Source organism: Phragmites australis, chromosome 17, assembly GCF_958298935.1.
Source record: "Phragmites australis chromosome 17, lpPhrAust1.1, whole genome shotgun sequence".
NCBI classification, from domain to species: domain Eukaryota; kingdom Viridiplantae; phylum Streptophyta; class Magnoliopsida; order Poales; family Poaceae; genus Phragmites; species Phragmites australis.
In genome coordinates, this window is record NC_084937.1 from 7,914,751 (window position 1) to 7,935,493 (window position 20,743).

The 20,743-nt window shown below is 43.4% G+C and overlaps 1 protein-coding gene across 1 annotated transcript; it reads left to right on the plus strand.

Annotated features, from left to right (window-relative positions):
- The first annotated feature begins 1,301 nt into the window (after window positions 1–1,301).
- On the plus strand, window positions 1,302–13,047 carry LOC133896631 (DNA-directed RNA polymerase 1B, mitochondrial-like). The gene is made up of 19 exons (XM_062337227.1): window positions 1,302–2,277; window positions 3,155–3,370; window positions 3,467–3,600; window positions 3,692–3,758; window positions 3,858–3,916; window positions 4,257–4,374; window positions 4,834–4,947; window positions 5,047–5,178; window positions 5,273–5,689; window positions 6,597–6,647; window positions 6,764–6,834; window positions 7,456–7,540; window positions 9,209–9,361; window positions 9,454–9,528; window positions 10,184–10,273; window positions 10,411–10,458; window positions 11,398–11,512; window positions 11,626–11,729; window positions 12,310–13,047. The coding sequence occupies exons 1-19, from the start codon at window positions 1,420–1,422 to the stop codon at window positions 12,418–12,420; spliced, it is 3,018 nt and encodes a 1,005-aa protein (XP_062193211.1). The 5' UTR covers window positions 1,302–1,419; the 3' UTR covers window positions 12,421–13,047.
- Window positions 13,048–20,743: the final 7,696 nt, after the last annotated feature.

The following is a 20,743-nucleotide window of genomic DNA, read 5'->3' on the forward strand; positions in this document are numbered from 1 at the left end:
TGTTTGGCGCTCTGTCACGCCAGATTGGGTGGCGCGACTGGAGTCGCGCCATACACCCTAGCGCGATTGAGGGCTACCACATCGGCACGCCCTCGTGGCACGGGACCGGCCGCGCGCCAGCGTGGCACCCCAGTCACGCCAGGCTTCTTGGCGTGACCAAGTAGTGAGTCACGCCAAAGCCCTTGGCATGACAAAAGGGGCTAGTTTCTGAAAATTTAAATCCCCACGTACTATTATTAAAATATTAATATTAAATAGGCTAAAAAAAATTTCGCAGCTAGGCTAGCTTCAAGGAAGAAGTTAACTCCAAGGAAGAATTTTGTGCCATTAACTATGTGTGTAAGACTATGTGTGATAGCTAAAGTGTCTCTATGCAAGATTATGCCATTGAACTATGTTGTCTATGTATAAGTCTGTTATTTTCAATGTGCAAAACCTAGTCAATGTATGTGTGCAAGAACTATATGACGTAATCAGGAGATAAAAACATGTATGGTCAGTTATGCTACTATCTGTTACTATGTTTCTCAAGTGTGTCCATCTCTGCTCATCTGGTTCTAGAAGTGAAACACTTATTTTCATTCATATAACAAAGAAAATCATGTACAAAACACAGAAATCAACATGTTGACAGCCATCATCAACCACCATCAGAACAATGTACTTCGGCATATAAACAGGAAAATGTGCAAGCATTCTCATAGAAGAGTGTTGAACACAAGATCGATGCTCCTTCTAGCCTGGTCTCCACAGTCCGGCCGTCGGGTAGTACAACAGATATTGTTCCTGCACCTTGTGTAGTGGGATATTGAGCTGTTGTGCAAGCACGCCGAGCGAGTTAGCGTGGATGCTGGTGATGACATTGCCACTGAGCTCAATGGCGGCATTATCCCGTCGAGGCAAGACGTGTAGGCGCTGTCACCGGGGCACGAACATCCCTCGAAGACGAGCACGCGGAGGCTGAAACGGAGGAGCTGGTGTGAAATGGCGATCCTGCGCCGATGACAAGGACGGAGGCTACGACAATGCTCTAAGGTGCGATATTGGGTACAACTTGGTCCGACTGCACCCAAGCGTGGCGAGCGAGTTTAGGGGGTAGAATGAACATTTTCTGTTTGATTCCACGTCAGCAAGGATAAGAAAAATGAAAATACTAGATTGCGGTGGAAAATGCCTCAAAATAGAAATAAGAGTGTTTTTTGTTTCATGTGGTATTTTGACACATCAGTTTAGGTGTCATTTGGAAAAATAAAATAAAATAATTAAGGATAGAGAAAAATCTCCACATCTGAACCCCGAAATCGAGTGTCAGGTGGCAAGGGTTTAAGCCGGCCGAAGCGAAGTCGGCGTGCCACCGTCCCCAACCCCTGCTCCCGCTTGGCGGCGGCGCCACCCTCCCTGCCCCGCGCCCTCCTGTTGATGCTCTCAGCCCTAACTCCGACCACTGCGGCCGTCTACCCCTCGCCTCTAGCTCGCCCTGCTCTCTTCCCCCCGGCGCAAACCCTAGCCCCTACCCGCGCACCCCTCATGTGGCGCCGCCTCCCCGCCCGCCGCCTCGCCTCCGCCCTCCTCTTCTCCTCCCTCCCGCGCGCCGCCGCCCCGCACCCCCCTACTCCTTCTCTGTACTGCGAGCTCCTTCCCGCGGCCTCCGGTCTCCGCCCGCCCCCCTGTCTCCCCCCGTGGCAGCAGCCGCGGTTCGCCTCCTCCTCTGCCGCCGCGGCCGAGGCGGTGTCCTCCGAGGAGGCTGAGGAGCTGCACCACGCGCTCGAGGAGATCGTCCGCGCTGAGCCGAAGCAGCAGCCGCCTCAACGGGCTGCGGGGGAGGCGGCAGGGAGGAACCGGCGGCGGAGGAGCGGGCGGGGCCGGCAGGCGGCGGTGACGGCGGCGGAGCATGGGATGACGTTCCACAAGTACACGGCGCTGCGGCGGCGGCAGATCCGGATCGAGACGGAGGCGTGGGAGCAGGCGGCAAAAGAGTACCGCGAGCTGCTCGCGGACATGTGCGAGCAGAAGCTCGCGCCCAACCTGCCGTACGTCAAGTCGCTCTTCCTTGGCTGGTTCGAGTCGCTGAGGGACCAGATCATCTCAGAGCAGGAGCTCGTGGCGGAGCGCGGGGCGCGCGCCTCCCACGCCCCGTACTTCAACATGCTTCCGGCCGACATGATGGCCGTTATCACCATGCACAAACTCATGGGCCTGCTCATGACGGGCAGTGGAGACGGGAGTGTTCGAGTCATACAGGCTGCGTGCCAGATCGGCGAGGCAGTCGAGCACGAGGTATGTGGATCCTGGGTGGAGGGACTTTCTTGTTTGTTTGCAATTGTGCCGCTGCATTAAAAACTAGTTTCCAGCACAGGGAATTGGTGGTCCTGGTTTGTTGGAAATATGAAGTGCATGAGCATTGGTGGAGGTTCAGATGATTGAACTAATAATATTTCTGTTCTTGTCTCAATGAACTATTTTTTAATGGAAGAAATCTATGGATAGGCATAACCGGAAGCTGAAATGATTGGAGTAGTATTATTCTGGTAAAGATGGAGGTTTTAATCTACAATTGATAAATTACGTGAATCATACTTGATAGAAATGGGTGTGAAGATAAGCCCCCTTCTTAAATATGGTCAGGGTAAATTTAGGGGAAAGAGGCCTTAGAAGAAATACAGCACTTAACTGACTGGATAGCTGCTTACTAATTAGTATTCCTTCTTGGAGTCATTTAGGGGTAGGCACTGTCATTGTTTTTGCTAGTAATCAGAGATGTTGCGGCAGAAGATTATAGCCATCTTAACTGCTCTCCTGTATCTGGAAATGATGTGCGATTTTTTGCTGACATGCTAGTAATTTGTTGTAGCATGCCATAATCTTGAATTTTCATATACTCTGTTTGAAATCACCATTTTAAGTATGCCGCAATCTAGTGATTTCATGTTTTCTCTTTGAGCACACCATTTGAAGTATGAATTTCCAATCATTGTCATATATATTTGAAGTTGTGCCATCAAGCTGCTTCTGTTTTGTTACTTTTTTTGGTTTCTATTAGTCTGGAGTGTGGCTTTAAACTTATCATTATTTGGTTATTTCAGTGACAACATTTTGTGTCATGAGTATCAGTTACTAATGAACCATTTTACCTTTTATTTTTGCCGTTGACTAGGTTCGAATCCACAAATTTCTAGAGAAGACAAAGAAAAAGAGCAACAAAGAAATAGACAATGAAGAAGAAGTTGGTGATTCGGACATTGCCAAAGAACATCAGCGTCTAAGAAAGAAAGTTTCTGATCTGATGAAAAAGCAAAAATTACGGCAAGTAAGGAATATAGTGAAGAGTCAAGATAACTCCAGGCCATGGGGTCAAGATGGTCAAGCAAAAGTATGAATCCAATGTTAAACATGTGGATCGATATTTGTTCACTACCTGCACTATTTTAACTGATGACATTTCTTATTATCTTTTGCTGTTCTATAGGTTGGTAGTCGTTTGATTGAGCTATTTATTGAAACAGCACATATACAACCACCTGCTAGCCAGTCATCAGATGGTCCACCTGACATCCGTCCTGCTTTCAGACATGAAATGAGAACCGTGCCGAAAGAACAACAGTAATAATGTTATATCTTATTTAATACATTTTTGTTCCAAAAGTAGTTAGCTGCTTCATCCTAACCTATCTCATGCCTTCTATTTTTACAGGAAGAATAGTCGCCGATATGGTGTGATCAAGTGTGATCCAATGGTGCGGCAAGGCCTGGATAGAACAGTTAGTTGACCTTCTGCAGTAATCTTTATTTTTACTAAAATACTCTTCTCCTAGTTTTGCATTCCTTGATCACTTAATGGAGCACCTTTTCTTCAACAGGCAAAGCACATGGTCATCCCGTACATGCCTATGTTGATTCCCCCGATCTGTTGGACCGGGTTAGTATTTTTTTTTGCCTATTTTCTTTTTGACTTCTGTTGGCTGTTACATGATGCATCATAATAAATCAGAAAATTAATTATGTTACTGAAGTTGATGGTTTGGAACTTTAGATTTTCATAAAGTGTGTTAAGTTACAAAATGTTATTTATGAGTGATTGAAATTTGGATGAGCAGTCATTTCTTGATTAATTCAGCATGTGGTTCTGATTCATGCAAATGGATGCTTTTATATGACTATTACTCCTATCACTTGACATTTTGAATAACTAGTGAATTTTCCCTCTTCTTTTCTGTAACTCCATGCTTTTAATTATTTGTTACTGTTAAAATTTACAGATATGACAAGGGAGCACACTTGTTTTTGCCATCCTATGTGATGCGCACCCATGGAGCTAGGCAACAGAGGGAGGTTGTAAAAAAGGCTCCAAGGGAACAAATGCAATCAGTTTTTGCGGTACTGTTCCCTGTTTCTGACTTGCAAATTAGATGAACAATCCTGTGTGGAATACTTTCCTAAATTCGTTTTTACACGGAGATCCTATTCCCATCACATACAAGAGCTGCTTCTATACATTTTATTGTTATTTATTGTAAGTATAGATAGACTTGTGTATATAGCTTCTTTTTTTTTTATTTGGCCCATATGCCACGTTAGGCCAGTGTGTATGTAGATGTACCAAATTGTTACACAATACAATTTATTACTTAGGTATCTTACAAGGTATAGGAGCCATTTGTCCAAATTGAAGACTTGGCTAACACCATTGTTTAAAAAATAATAATGGGCCACCTTGAGTCCACATCTTAGTATATTGCCAACCTTTTAGGCACACTAATTGTTGCATGAAATTGAATAATTTACACTGTAATATCTGTATGATGGATTTCATTATTTGAGCCTTGTTGGTTCCAGGCCTTGAATACTCTTGGAAGCACAAAGTGGAGGGTCAACAAAAGAGTTCTTAGTATTATTGACAGAATATGGTCAAGTGGTGGCCGACTTGGTTGCTTGGTTGATAGAGCTGATGTGAGTTGCCATTTATTTCTCATGAAAATGTGTTATGACTTTATTTGATGGGGGTGTATTCTAGCTTTAGATCTCTGCTGAAGTGTTTCGTTTACTCAGGTTCCCCTACCAGAAAAGCCAGACACTGAAGATGAAACTGAGCTGAAGAAGTTTAGGTGGCACATGAGGTCGGTGAAGAAGGCAAACAGGGAAATGCATTCTCAGAGATGTGATGTTGAACTAAAACTCGCCGTAAGCTACTAGAGGGGTCTTTCTATTGTTATCCATCAAGCTGGCTACCATATATTCAACACTATTGCATCTAATGCATACATATTGGTAACAGGTCGCTCGAAAAATGAAGGATGAAGAGGGGTTTTACTATCCACACAATCTTGATTTTAGAGGTCGTGCTTATCCAATGCATCCTTACTTGAACCACTTGGGTTCAGATCTTTGTCGTGGCGTTTTGGAGTTTGCTGAAGGTCGGCCACTTGGCGAGTCAGGCTTACGCTGGTTGAAAATACACCTAGCAAATTTGTATGCTGGTGGTGTTGACAAGTTATCATATGATGGCCGAATTACATTTACCGAGAATCACTTGGAGGAAATATTTGACTCAGCTGATAGGCCTCTAGAAGGCAAACGATGGTGGCTTGGGGCTGAGGATCCATTCCAGTGCCTGGCAGTATGCATGAATCTTACTGAAGCTTTAAGAAGCTCCTCACCAGAAACAACGATCTCACATATTCCTGTGCATCAGGTACTGACATGCATCATGCAACATAGGAAGATATTGACCAATATAGTACTACACATTCATATTTTCTGGTTCCTGATAGAAGATCACTCTTTTGTGCAACATATTTACGTGCGTTCCATTTGACCGGGCAGTACTTCAATGTGTATCAGTATGCTTATTTCTACCAATACACTTGGATGTGACAAGTGTTAGGAATATAGAGTCCTTATCCATTACTTATAGGTTAGGTTACTAGAGTCCTTATCCTGTACTCCTGTACTTTATATATTGCCCTCAAAGGCTACTATTGAATACAAGTTGCTATTCCTATCATGGTATTCAGAGCCAAGTTTTTTTTGGACGTCGCAACTCATCCAGATCCAATCTATCCCGCCGCCGCTGGCTTTCTCTCTCTGGTCGGTTGGCTCCCCCTCTCTCCTGTCGGTTTCTCTCTTGCTGATTCCTTGCCTGCAGTTTGGATCTACAGTGCACCAATTGACAACCGCCTCTTGGCATCGCTCAGCTAACAACAATGAGGGCCTATGTGATTTCACATGGTTGACCGCAATGTTCAACATTAACCTCAGTTATACTTGTATGTGTTGAACCTCCTAGCATTTTAATGGCATGTCAGTTGTGAAAAATGGTTGTGTAAATGTCTCAACAACTCTGCTTAGAGCATAAAAGTTGGAAAGAAACATCTGTATATCACTGACAAGTAACCTTCAGGATGCACTTTGCAGCCTCATGTTGGATGTTATTTAGATGGTTTTCCCAAACAGAGATATATCACTCTGGTGACTCAATATATGTTCATCTTTTAATAACTTTTGTCCATAAAACAACATATATTCTAGGACAATTTCAATTTTAGTAATGTCGGACTCTTATGTTTTAGAGAATTACATTTAAACATTCTATTTTTCAGGATGGTTCTTGTAATGGCCTGCAACACTATGCGGCTCTTGGGAGGGATAAGGTCAGTTCATATCTGAATAATTATGCTGTTTCCTTTAAGATTGTTTTGGTTCCTATGAAGAACTATGTAATTATGTCTAATAGACTTAGTAATTTTTTTAATTAAATATCATCCAGTTGGGAGCCATCGCTGTCAACTTAGTCACTGGAGAGAAGCCTTCAGATGTTTACTCCGAAATAGCTGCCAGGTATGCTGTCCTTGTGGAATTGTGTTTTGCACTGAAACTTATTGATGATAGAACTTGGTGTGCCATTGGACCATGTAGCACTCTATATGCTGTATCGCTTTATTCAAGAATTCTAAACTATGATGTGGCTGCATCCGAAGTCATAAATTGCTCTAGAAAAAGAGATGACCAAATACAGTTCACTGTAATTCCTTCCAAACGCAATCGATGGTTACCAGCAAGGTACCATGGTAGTTTCTAGCTATAAACCAGGTTATGCCTGATTGTCTTGAGTTGTAACTGTATTAGGTAATTTGTGGCCTTACAGGATACTACAAAGTGCGGCAGCTGGGTGGTGCTTTTAGATTACTGATCCTTTTAACCTCTAGACTTTATGAATTAGTCTTATTGAAGTCGCACATAAAGTCTTACATGAATTAATCTTTTTTAAAATTGTTAAGATCCTTCTTAATAGTTTCAACTATCAATATCGTAGACCCTTATGTAGAGATTGAATTGTTTATTCAGGATTCACCATCGCTAATACTTCATCTAGATGCATCATTTGACTGGTTTAGTCATATTCTTTTTTGTACTCATGACGGAGAATTTATAGTCATATTTTCTATACTTGTGCTCCAGGGTGGTGGAAATTATGAGGAGAGATGCACAAAAAGATCCTTCTACAGATATTGAAGCAACACGTGCTCGTCTGATAGTTGATCAGGTGTCACTTTTTATTTAGTATTTTTTATATCTTAGTTCCCACTATGTTTGTGTTATGATCCTAAGATCATAAAGGGGTAAACATCCGCCGGGAGGATAGCCAGGCGACGTCGGCTGTTAGGGGAGAGATTAGACTATAGATGAGGGAGACTTAGATTAATTCTTCTCTTGCTTAATTACAATGATGTGTGGCTGCCCCTTTATAGAGAGGGAAAATAATAATCTTAAATCAATTCCAACTCCTAACTTTTCTCCTACCAAACTTATCTCTAAGCAGTGTAATTCAATCCGACTTCTAACTTATCTCTAAACAAATCATCTTGAATCTTAACATACTGAATTTATCTCCTAATTAAATCCAACTCGTACTAAACTTATCTCATAGCTTGATCTCCTGCCGTGGTGCTCCTTGTGCCCATACGAGCGGCTGGCTGGCCGCCATGACAGTTTGGCCTCATTAAATGGATAAGGATGAAAGTCCTCAAAGCTGAAGAATATTTTATAAGTTATATTTACGCGGCACTAAATCTTGTACCTAGTTAGCATCTATAGGTGTTGTTATGCTAAATCAATGTGGCTTTTAGTGTTTCAATATTTTATAATGGATTTTCCAATGGAAATTTGTTTTGTAATAATTGCATATTCGGTGGCGCTATTGAACACACTGTGGTAGAATAATATTCTACACCCCAGACTTAGTTACTGAAGAAAATGTTGTGATTTTACTGAACTGAAAGCTCAGTTTTAGTGAATCTCATTCAGTGTCAGTACATTTTAGCAAGTTTTAGTAACTCTGTTCAGTAAACCTAGCTACACACAAGGTGTAGATTAGCATGTCTGTGCCGTAGTTGCCTAATTATTTCATGAGCAACAATTCTTTGAAATGCTTGAACAACAAGCACTGATTGATGATTTATTTTTCATAAGAATAATCATCACCAATTTATTTGTAATATATTATGCCCATTAGAACTCTTTGAGTGCAAACTTAGCTGATCTGTTGCACTTAATAAATTAAGCTTACTGATAAATTACTTTGTGGAGCCCTGATATCTGTTACTCCCACTAGAGTCTAGTCAGAAATGAGTGATGTTTTGGACAGAGTTCTCAAAGCACAAATTCGACCACTAATTTTATTTTGATATATTTATAGAGTATAAAATTGTAATACTATGAGTGCACTTTCTGATACGAATATGCAAATATCATTTTCATTTATCCAGTCGAAATTTTCATAATGATATTGCTATGTTCATAATAATATTGCCAATATGTCACTTATTATTTATTGGAGGGAGTATTCAGCTGATGTGAAAGCCTTCTGCCTAATTGGGCGTGATAAGATCTATGTTAAGGTTTAGTTTGTGGATTGCTGTGCTCTGCAGAATCTAGTTTGGGAAATCTTTACTAATTCTAGTATGATTTTTCTGTTTCAGCTCCACAAAAGATGCTCTCAACAAACTACCACCCAAATTTAGAGTTAAATAAGTGCTTTTGAAAATCCACCGCAATGCCGAATGGAGCCTAAGTAGCATAATGAAGAAAGATTATCTTTAGCTATTTCAGGGGATGTTTTGATATCTGTTGCTGTTTGAAGTTTATATGAAACCTCGAGAACTTTGTGCTTAGTGTTTCCTTGTTAGTTTTACCTGCTTATTTATAAATGCAGGTGGATAGAAAGCTGGTAAAGCAAACTGTGATGACATCCGTGTATGGTGTCACTTATGTTGGAGCACGTGAACAAATAAAACGAAGATTAAAGGAGAGGGGGGTCATTGGTGACGACACAGAACTTTTTGGTGCATCGTGCTATGCTGCTAAGGTGGAAGATCCTACCCAGTGAAACTGTTTATTTTTTTATCTGGTATGTACATCCAATTGAGTATAATGCCCGATTCTTTCTATCTCTGATAGGTTACACTGACAGCACTTGGTGAGATGTTCCAAGCTGCCCGTAGTATCATGAACTGGCTTGGTGACTGTGCCAAGGTACCACCCACCGTGTCATATTTGTCTTCTGAACATTGAATGACATCATTTGATGTTAAATGCTACATGTACACGGCATCAAGAAAACCCATTTCAGTACCATGTTTGGGCAGTGTCATTCTACCGGGTTATAGAACTAGCCTTTTGTATCTGGTAACCGCACTTGCTGCAAGCTGTGAAAAGTTGTTTTTTTGCCTTATGGTTGAATCTTTTCAGGTAGAAAAATTAGCCCACTATAACAAACTAGGCCTGAAATGGACTGAATATTGATCAATTCAATTATTTGTGATGACATACTATGTATGCTGCGATAGATATAATATCTAAGAATACAGAAGTGAGATGAATGCCTTTCATATTAACAGAGGCAAAAGTAAAAATTAAGGAAATTAAGCCACCTACATGTCATAGCAGCATGAACTATAGTTAAGCCTTAGAAGACATACAATAATGAAAACACCTAAAACCCATGGTTCTACCTGAAGATTGAACAGTTTGTCAAGGCAAAACGCTCTCAGTCACCTTCCAGTTCTGACGTCCTTTGATAGTCAAGCCCAGATGCCCTATGTGGTTGAATTGATTTCATTGCTGTTTCTGAATGAGTTAGCCTTATAATCATGGATATATAACTGCATCCACCTATTTTGCATTGCAGGTAATTGCTTGTGAAAACGAACCAGTGAAATGGACAACCCCTCTTGGGCTTCCAGTTGTTCAACCATATCGCAAACTAGGGAGGCATCTTGTAGGTGTTTCAGTACAATTGTTTTATTCTTGACCTTCTGTTTATTGTTTCAATGTGCCTTCCAGATGAAATAATGATGTCTATGTTGTTGACTTTATATTAATGTCAATGTGACATTCTTGATGTTTCCCTTGTAGATTAAAACATCGTTACAAGTCCTGACCCTTCAACGGGAGACTGATAAGGTATGTGCTTCTTTGCATGGGCTCATTCCACACATTTTTTTTTTTTGGATAAGTGATCATTGGTAACTGCTTGTTGCTGAGTGAGATGTCCTTGTGATGGCATGAAGTAGTGGCCTTTCTGGTTTTGTAAAGGTGTCATTGCATTACGATTTATGAGTTAGTCCATCCTAGACATCTGAATTTTGTTGCATGACCTCATTTCTCATTATCTAGCCATATGGAAATATGGAATGACATGGTGATTGAGTAACTCAACCCATATCTTATTGATAGCCAAGGCTAGCTGCCTTATTTGGTTGCTCGTGTTGTGCTAGTGTTAGATGTTCACATCCCATTAATCTCCTAACTAGTTAAATAATGCTAACATATAGCTTTTCTTTACTTGCAACAGGTCTAATTTGTTATTACGATAGATGGTAATTGCAAAAAATAGAGAACTTGTTCTTAACCTCCTTGTATTGTTGTGTTTTCACTTTTCATAGGTGGTATTATGCATCACTGCATATATTTCAACGTTCTTTCTTCAAATTTGGTTGTTTTATACTTTAAAGTTGGTGGTAACCGTGTGGTTCCTGGTGAGGTTCTGACCACACTGGTCATAACTTTTTGTTTTGGATTTATAAAAAAAAAAAATACCACCTGGCTTTTATGCAAGTCCCAGCATGGACCTGGTTTGAATTTGCTAGAACTTTCGGGTATTGGCAAAAGAGCTGCTAATCTCCATGGAACAAGACCAAGCTATATTTAAACCCTGCTTACCATACAGTTTAGTGAAATGAATAGTCGGCATAAATTGTGCGTCACAGTGGTTTGGTCATTGAAACATGTGAATAACTATTGTCATGGTCACAGTGCTTATGGTATCTCTTTTATTATTTTGGAATTTAGTAAATCAGTTGAGTACTTTGGTCCTTACCCGCAATAAATGACTCAAACCAGGTTATGGTCAAGCGGCAGAGGACAGCTTTCCCACCAAACTTTGTGCATTCCCTTGACGGCTCTCATATGATGATGACTGCTGTTGCTTGCAGAAGGCAAGGTCTTACCTTTGCAGGTTGGTGTTCCTCTTCACTATTTTCTGTAGAGTGTTGATAGAACCCTTGTGTAAATCGCCTGAAGTTAAAAATGCATTACTCCTAATATTTTTTAAAACAAAAATCAATGCAGGAGTTCATGATTCATATTGGACCCATGCTTGTGATGTTGATACAATGAACAAAATACTTCGGGAGAAGTTTGTGGAGCTATACGATACACCTATTTTAGAAAATGTACGTATTTCCTTACCCCAGCTGTAAGCATTGAGTTTTAAACAATAATTGTTTCTTATGTCAGAAAACATTATTAAAAAATTCACCAGATCTGTTTTTGCATGCAATACTTTTTTATGCTGCCCTCAGTTTCTACTCTGTTTTAGTGTTTCTAAATTAGGATGCTGCTTTCTTAGAAACGATATCCTTTATTTCTACTCCCTCTTAACAATGTTTTCAGTTTATTTGGAATAGTTTCTACAAAACTTGTCCAATGGTGGGATCGAGTGTAATTGTGTAATCATTGTGTTCTCCCTTTCCTGATTGTGCGTCCAAAGCTGAGAGAATGTTGAGTTTAGAGTATTTCATATTTTAGGGGTACACAAGTTGGTCACAACTTTTATTTTCTTGATTTATACCCCGTTTGTCTGTGTGTATATGGTATTGGTGCAGAGACAATGTTAAACAAAAGTACTCTGCTTTGAACTATCACATTTGTCTTACTCAAGCAATACCTTATTCAGATTTGCTATCTTTTGTGGTTCCTGATTGTTGAATAGCAGATATTAATCTGTTTCTGAACTGAGTATATTTGATGCAGTTGTTGGAGAGCTTTGAGAAATCTTTCCCTAAGGTTAAATTCCCACCATTGCCAGAGAGGGGAGATTTTGATCTAAAGGATGTCCTAGAGTCTCCATATTTTTTCAACTAGCTCAATTATGGTGAAATTGCATTGTCCTACACTGCTGCTCGGTTGTGGCCTAACGCCCATCCTGAGTTCTGAGGACATAGCTGCCAACTCCAATGAAGCTAATTCTTTTGCTGGGTGATGTACCACCTTGTAAACAGCGTGCATGGGCATAACCTAAGGAGTGGATTTAAGAAGGTATTCAGAAGATGCTATAGATCTGCTGTACAAGTTCATACTTTGTGTAGTCAGACCTTGAAATTGGCAATTAAAAAGTATGCTCAGGAAGTGGTTCGCGGTTTTGTGCAAACAACATAGCCAAATAAGTGGAAGCCATGATCAAGCTCAATGGAGAGGGTTTTGCTGTGCTTAGGCTTTAGTGTAGTTTTGATCGATGCCTTCTTTTTTTCTTCCTTTTCCCTTTTTGATCACAATGCTCCCGAGTAGCATGAACACATTTCTAAAGCTATCCCTGTAAATGTAATTTTGTAATTTTTGGGCCTGTTCACTAATGTTTTTGTTGTGGTTGGTTTATAGAGGCGTGTTCAGCCGAGTGGAACAATGCTCGGCTGGTGCTGACAAAAGATTGTTTTATAGTTTATTATAGTTGTAAGGTAATATTTTTAATAATAAAGTTATAGTTCATCTTTCTGTGCTGCAGATGCTGAGATCTCGCGATTGTATTGAACTTAATTCAAGTTTCTGATGTAACATCGTGAGATCAATTAGGATACATTTTGGATGATGCATCTTTTTTTTTTTTTTTTTTTTTTTTTTTTTTTTTTGCCTTCGGATACTATTGATGAAGTTAGTATAATAAGAGATTTTTTTTACTTACCTATGTTTTAAAAAATATTTACAGGCCCAAACTAAAGTCTTCACTAATTTCTGTCATCAGTTTGTTTCTCTCAAGTATCGTGTGGTACTTCAGTCATAAATACTTTTTGATAAGATTTCATCAAACTTTTAAAACCTTAACTTTCAGTAACTTCTAAAATATTTAGTTTGAAAACTAAAAATCGGTCAGATGGTTCAAAGTGATCAAATGGTTAGCAAATATACGCTTTGGTTAAGTGTGAATTCCTCCAAAACTACACATGACATTCAACCCAACTGAAATTAACCTTGAAATTCGTGGAGCTTGTGAGTGATGGCAGGTGAGGTGATGACGACCTGAGAAACAGGTTATTGGTGCAGGGAATAAAATTTTGAGCAACATTAAATGGTCACAAAAAATTCAGGTGCATTTGAATTCAAAAGGGTCAAAAAGAGGTTAAAAAAATCGATACTTCTAGTATAACAGTATAACAACGTAGCTGGTAGAGTGGTTTAGTGCTCGGGTCGCAATGAGCCATGCCTTGGGTTAGACTTTCCATCGGGTATTTGTAAAAAGGACTTCACGAGTTTGATGGCTTCCGCTCGACATAATCCAACGTATCATGTGAATTCAGAGAGCTTAGTTCTTTTTTCATATCATTCAATTTTTTGTTCTAAATGAGTGGCTAATGGTGTGGCACATGTTTGTGCATAAGTCTCCCGTCCGAGAGACTGCAAGCATAGGTTAAGTTAATAAAGCTCTCGGTTAAAATTAGGACCTAATAGAATAACCATTTTTATACTGTTACTACCTCCTCGTATAGTCATATCACATGCATCTATAATAGAAAGGTTGAATACAAGTACGTGAAGATATGACCATCAAGACAAAAGCCACCAACACAGAGAAAAAAAAAACATAGGTAGGAGGATGTCGCTCTCCCGCTCCTGCCCTCACTCTTCCTCCACCTTTGCCTCCACCACTTGCCCCGCCGCCACCTTTACCTTCCCTCCTCATGTCACCTTCTAAGCTTGGTGCTCCGGGCCGTCGTGGATGGAGGACTATCCGCCCGCCTCTTCTTCAAGCTAGGATTTCTCCCAGGGCAAGTTTCAAGCAGAAGTCCTTGTCAGGTTCAATTCTCCGATACACCACCCCTCCTCTTCTACTCGTGGTTGTTTCTTTATGTTAGCTATATTCCAGTGTTTCACCTTTCTCTTTATGGAAGACTCTGTGAGCTTTGCGCTTCATGCGTTTCTAGGTGGCTCGCCAGTTGGTCTTCATGTTCATTTTGAATCGGATCATCATTTCCGATTCTAGGTAGCCAACAAAGCGGTAGCTTTCTTCATTTGCTCCCAGCGAAGGATCACCACTACCTTTTGATGTCTATTTCCATCTATGGAGAGATGGGGGCTCAGATTGGAAGCATGAGAGAGATCTTTGGATTCGTGAAGAATGTTTCTAAAAAGGTGAAGTCGATGGTGAAGAATGTTTCCTTTGATAAGAATTTAGTTCTTAGACTTTCCCCAAGGCCCCATGTTCCTTCTCTTTCACATCTTCCCATAAAAAATGGAGATCTTTCTTGCCCTGTCACTCCTTCCCTGTTGGATCATTCATGTTCAAGTGGCATTGGTTCTTCTTGGGTTTTTGGAAAGCACTCGCCTCTAGCAAATTCAAATTGTGATTTCTCGAGGACAAGCAAGGCTCATAGTTTGGATTTCCATGTGTACCCTAGCCATTCTGAAGCTAGCATGAGAAGGAAATTTTATAAGATCTGACCTTTCGAAAGGCCCACTCTCCTCACGCGACATGTATCTCCTGCTCTCTCCTGCACACGTGCCAGCTGTTGGATCGAGAAGGGACGGCGTGGATCAAAATATCACATCGATCTTTCACATGAGAGTCTTATAAAATTTCCTTCCGCTAGCATGCCTACCCTCTCCCCATCTAGGCATGGCCATCGACCTAGATTGGTCAGCTCGTGTGGCCTATCAACACAAGCCAAAGATTTTGTCAGGGTCCCAAGGAAATCTCCTGTAGCTCCGATTTCCCTTCCCAAGGCTAACCAGTTGAAAAGCTGGGGTACTAATAGAGAAAACTCTTTGGAAGTTGTGGAATTCCCTTCCTAATGCAACTTTCTTAGCTCTGATGTGCCGTGGCACACTCATGTGCTGTCACCTCTCAGGGGCTACTGGCCGCCCGACCCGCTAGATTGTGATAGTCACCTTGGAAGTTGTTCTCACTGCTTGGTCAGGTCCACCTCATTAGAGAGTGTTCTAGTGACATTCGTTATTGGTTTTGTTTTGCGTATGGGCACATTAGAAAATTCCGTCTCAAAAAGCGAACTAATCAACGGCTGAGATGGAAAGCCAAGATCCTCAAAGAAACCCCTCCGTCTGGTACCTTGGATCGACTCTTCTCATCTAAGCCTCAAGCAGTTCCAAGAAGTGGTTCATTGTCAGTTCCCCCTTTATCATAGACAACCGCTTCATCTCCCTCCACATAACTCCTCGCTCTCATCCCTGTAGAGAGGATTTTCTACCCCAATCATGTTCGGAGCAAAAGCCTCATGGCCAACTTTGTAATCGATCCTCTGAGGTTCCTTCCAATAGATATAAGGGTAGAAGATGGAGGTGAAGACATAATCTCGCATACTCATGTCTCCCTCTTAGGAAACCATGCCCAAAACCATGAAGAGTATTTGGTTGCGATCGATGGTGAGGAAGAGATCAACCCTCAGGAGTACCATGTCTTCATCCCTCAGGTCAAAGACTACATCTAGAATGTGTTGCATCTCCAAGTCCAGTACTATTGCCAGCATCCGTTAGGAATAGGGCTTTTTCAACTCAGAGATGTTTCCAACGAGATAGCCTGTTCAATGGCAACCCCATGTCATTGATGGTTTCATAGTAACTTTCATCCAACATGACAACAAAAAACCTGCACAACTTCCCCTTGGCTCACATTGGTTGGTTCATGTTGCTAGGATTTCCCCTGGACTACTTGAAGATAGAGTTTCTTGGTCAGACTTGTGCTTCTTTTGGGAAGTTAGTTCACTAGCACTCTAGTTGTAGGAGCAAAGCTTATGCCTTGGTGAGATGTCTGTTTGAAAATGTTGAGTCAGTCCCGCAGAGTTTGGTGATCAAGCAGGGTCACAAAATGGGAGGTGTTGGTCGCTCTTGGACTATTCCGATTCACAAGATGACATCCCACCTGATGAAGATCTACCATAACAAAACAATGGTAACCCTCATCCCTTCCACCCCCAAGATCCCCATGAGGTTTAGGTTCATTTCCTGCCTCCTTAGCAGCAGGGTCAGCTAGACCTGGTTTGGAACCAGGCTGCTCAGGATTTGAGGATGAATGCACAGCAGGGCTAGCTAGCCTGGCCTCCTCAACACCAAAGTCAGAACCAGCCCTCCATCCAGCATGCCTCGATCCAACAACACAATGAACAATCCCTCTCTGTTAGCGATAGGATTTGTTGTACATATCCCCCTAATTGTGGTGCATATCCTAACAGCTGTAATCCCTGTAATTGTTCTTTGAGATTTATATAAATGGAACCCCAGGCGTCCAGCCATAGTGTGGCTTCCCAAAATCTCTCTCCCGATATACTTTTGCATGGTATTAGAGCGAGTTCTTTCCTAGCTCGGCCTACAACCCTAAGCTACCGCCGCTGGCATCTCCATCGCCGGCCTACATCTTTCGCTGCTAATAATGGGGTCCGAATCTACCCTATCCTCTTCTTCCTCTGATGCTCTTGGCTCCGGCTCCTCCTCGAGCCTTGTCCCATGCTCCTTGAGCGCCATGGCACCCCTCACCATCTTCGATGCCGCTGAGCTCATTGGTTCCAGCCATGCGCCCATACCGGTCCTCCTCGACTTCAACACCGGCAACTTCACCAAGTGGAATATCTTCCTCTTTGCCCTTCTCGATCACCATAAGTTGCTCACCCACATCGACGGCACCGCCGCCCAACCCGTCGATCCTGTGTGGATCCAAGACATTGCGCCGCCCTCTCCATCGTGTATGGCTGCATGACCCAGGAGGTTTTGGACATCATCCTTGACAAGAACATGAGCGCTCATGCGCTTTGGGCTGCTACCGAGGAGCTCTTTCTCGACAACAAGGAGAGCCATTCCATCGTCCTCCTCAACGACTTCCACACGCTGCAACAAGGTGATCTCAACATCACCACCTACTGCAAGGGGCAGAAACGGCTCACCGACGCCCTTTGCGATGTCGACTCCCCTGTCGAGGAACGTCGTCTCGTTCTCAACATTCTCCGTGGCCTCAATCCATGGATGTCACAGGCGGCCTCCTTCATCTCCATGTTGACGCTGCTACCCTCCTTCACCAAGACTCAGTCAATGCTCCTCGCCGAGGAGATGCGGCTCGCGAACACAGCCAAACCTACTGTTGCTACCGCTCTCCTCTCCAGTGCCTCTCGGCTGCCCTCTTGCTCCGGCTCCTCCTGCCGCGGCATCAACTTGACCATCCCAAAGAACAAAGGGAAAGGAAAGATGAAGGGCGACTACGGCTCGTCCAAGGGTGGCAATAGTGGCTGCTCAGGCTCATCCACGCCCGGTCCTTGGATTTGCTTCAACCCCGGGACGAACACGTGTGCCACTTCGACTCCAGGCGACGCCGACATTCTTGGTGCCCGACCCCAATAGGCACTCACCACAATGGTCGCTCCTCTGTACCAGTTGACGCTGTTCCCGGTGGGCTCTGCTCCCGCTTCTTGGGACATCACTGCTCTTGTCGCTGCCTTGAACAACCTCACCATGAATGGTGGGTGGGTTGTCGACTCTGGAGCCTCCATGCATATGACGTCAAACGATGGTATACTCCGGTCCCCACATTCCCCATCCTCTCCCTTTTCTGTCACGGTCGGGAATGGCACCTCCATGCCCGTCTCTCGCTTGGGACACACATCTTTTTCTACCCCATCCGGCCATTCGTTTGCTTTGAACGATGTTCTCCATGTCCCGTCTCTCGTCCGTAATCTTTTATCCGTTCGTAAATTTACTCATGATAATTCATGCTCCATTGAGTTTGATTCTCTCGGTTTCTCTATGAAGGACCTGCGGACGAAGGCCGTGATTTTTGCTGTAATAGCGGGAGCGATCTATACACTATACCGTCTTCTTCCACTACCACCATAGCCTCCACCTTTATTTCTTCGGTTGTCTCCGCTGAAGTTTGGCACTGCCGCCTTGGTCATCCTAGTCGTGACGCTACTGCCACACTCCAGCAATCATCGTTCATTCCCCCCAATTAAAGTAGTTGTCACTTATGTCATGCTTGTTAGTTGGGCAAGCATGTTCGTTTGCCTTTTGTTTCCTCCACTTCTTTGTCTTGTGCTGCTTTTGATTTAATACACTGCAATCTATGGACATCTCCTGTCATGGGTACTTCGGGTTATCAATATTACCTAGTTATTGTGGATGCTATCTCGCATTTCTATTGGTGTTTTCCTCTTCACACCAAGTCGTCAGTTTTTGCCACCCTCGAGTCTTTCTTTGCGTATGTTCGCACTCAATTCGGGGTTTCCGTGCGTTCCATACAAACTGACAATGGCACATAATTTGTAAACTCCACGACCACTTTGTTTTTTTGATCACCTTAGTGTTGTTCTTCACCTCTCATGTCCGTATACATCTCCTCAAAACGGTAATGCTGAGCGTGCTATACACACCATTAATGACACTATGCGTACTCTACTCTTCCAAGCACACATGCCTCCTCCCTTTTGGGAAGAGGCCCTCGGCGTTGCCGTTTACCTCCTTAATCGCCACCCTTGTCGTGCTCTAGGATCAGCGACACCATACTTCAAGCTTCATGGCACCTCATCGTCTTACTTCCATCTATGGGTATTCGGTTGCCTTTGCTATCCAAACATGTGCGTCACTGCATCCAACAAACTCTAGCCCTCTCTGTCGCATGCATCTTCCTTGGTTATCCTTGTTCCCACGGAGTTACCGATGCTATGACCAAGCCACTCATCAGATCATCATATCACGCCATGTGGTCTTTGACAAGTCTGTTTTTCCCTTCGCCTCGTCGAACTCACATCCACAAACTGTGGCCAGCCAGCTAGATTTTTTGTAGGACTTCTCACTGCCGGAGCTTCCTCTACCTCGTGTCCATGCTCCCAACAACAAGCATGCATGGGGTGCCCCTCAATCCGGCGCTACTCCACCTCGTGTCCATGCTCCCACCAACGGACACGCATGGGGACCTTCAGCTCCTTCAGGCGCCTCGATTCACTCCGGGGCTGCTTCTCCGATTGTGGCATCGCCCTCACCCATGGCCTCCATGTCCAGGCCATCAGAGGACAGCTCCGCAAGACCTACGATTGGCGCCTTCGCTGGGCACCTAGGTCACACAACCGCCACCGCACCATGCGCGGCCACGACTGTCGCGCCACGCATGGCTCCAGATGCACACCGCAGACTGTTCGGTGTCCAACCCGACATGTTCAATCCCCTTACCGGAGTGTTTGGTGCCCCACCCGTACCACTGGATCGAGGAGGCTCGTTCGCACCCGCTGCCACGACACATGCACCGTAGCCCCTTGCCAGGTCGGCATCGGATCCTCATCATATGCGAACGTGTGCCAAGGACGGGATTATCATTCCCGTCGAGCGGCTCAACTGTCGGCCGTTCATGATGCTCCTTCACCAATCCCAAAGACATATCGCGCCGCTCTTTAGGACGCTCAATGGCGTCAAGCTATGCCCAATGAGTACACTGCACTCATGGATAACAGGACATGGACTATAGTCCCTCATCCACCTGGTGCTAATATCGTCTCTAGGAAGTGGGTCTACAAACATAAGTTCCATTCTGATAGATCCCTCGTATCCCTCGCACGCTACAAGGCTCGTTGGGTCGTTCGTGGCTTCTCTCAATAGCCAGGAATCGACTATGACGAGGCTTTTAGCCTAATTGTGAAGCCAGTAACCATCCGAGTTGTGTTGAGCATTGCTGCCTCTCTCTCCTAGCTGATTCGTTAGCTCGACGTCAAGAACACCTTTCTACATGGTACACTAGACGAGGAGGTGTTCTGTGAGCAACCATCTGGCTTCATCGACTCTTCTCAACCTTAGCACGTCTGTCATCTCCAGAAGTCTCTGTACGGCTTCAAGCAGGCGCCTCGTGCTTCGTACCAGCGGTTCACCACTTATGCTTGGTAGCTGGGCTTTGTGGCGTCCTTCTCTGACACACCGCCTTTCGTTCTTTGTGAAGGCAATGATGCCTCCTACTTGCTTCTGTACATCGATGACATTGTCATCACTGCTTCCTCCATCAAGCTTCTTTCAGGCATCACCCGTTGGCTCCACGACGAATTTTCCATGACGGACCTCGGTGACACTACTTCCTCAGCATTTTGGTGAGTCATTCACCGTCCGGGCTCTTCCTGTCTTAGAGACAGTACGCTATCGATCTTCTTCAGCGCGTTGGTATGGCTGAGTGTCACTCCACCACAATGCCTGTGGACACTCAGGCCAAGCTACCCGCCAC

Excerpts from the sequence above, each read along its gene's own strand:
- LOC133896631 (XM_062337227.1), top strand. The coding sequence starts at position 1,420 with ATGCTCTCAGCCCTAACTCCGACCACTGCGGCCGTCTACCCCTCGCCT. Across the intron at positions 9,362-9,453 it reads CATCGTGCTATGCTGCTAAG|GTTACACTGACAGCACTTGG; the intron begins GTGGAAGATCCT and ends TATCTCTGATAG. Across the intron at positions 9,529-10,183 it reads GGCTTGGTGACTGTGCCAAG|GTAATTGCTTGTGAAAACGA; the intron begins GTACCACCCACC and ends TTTGCATTGCAG.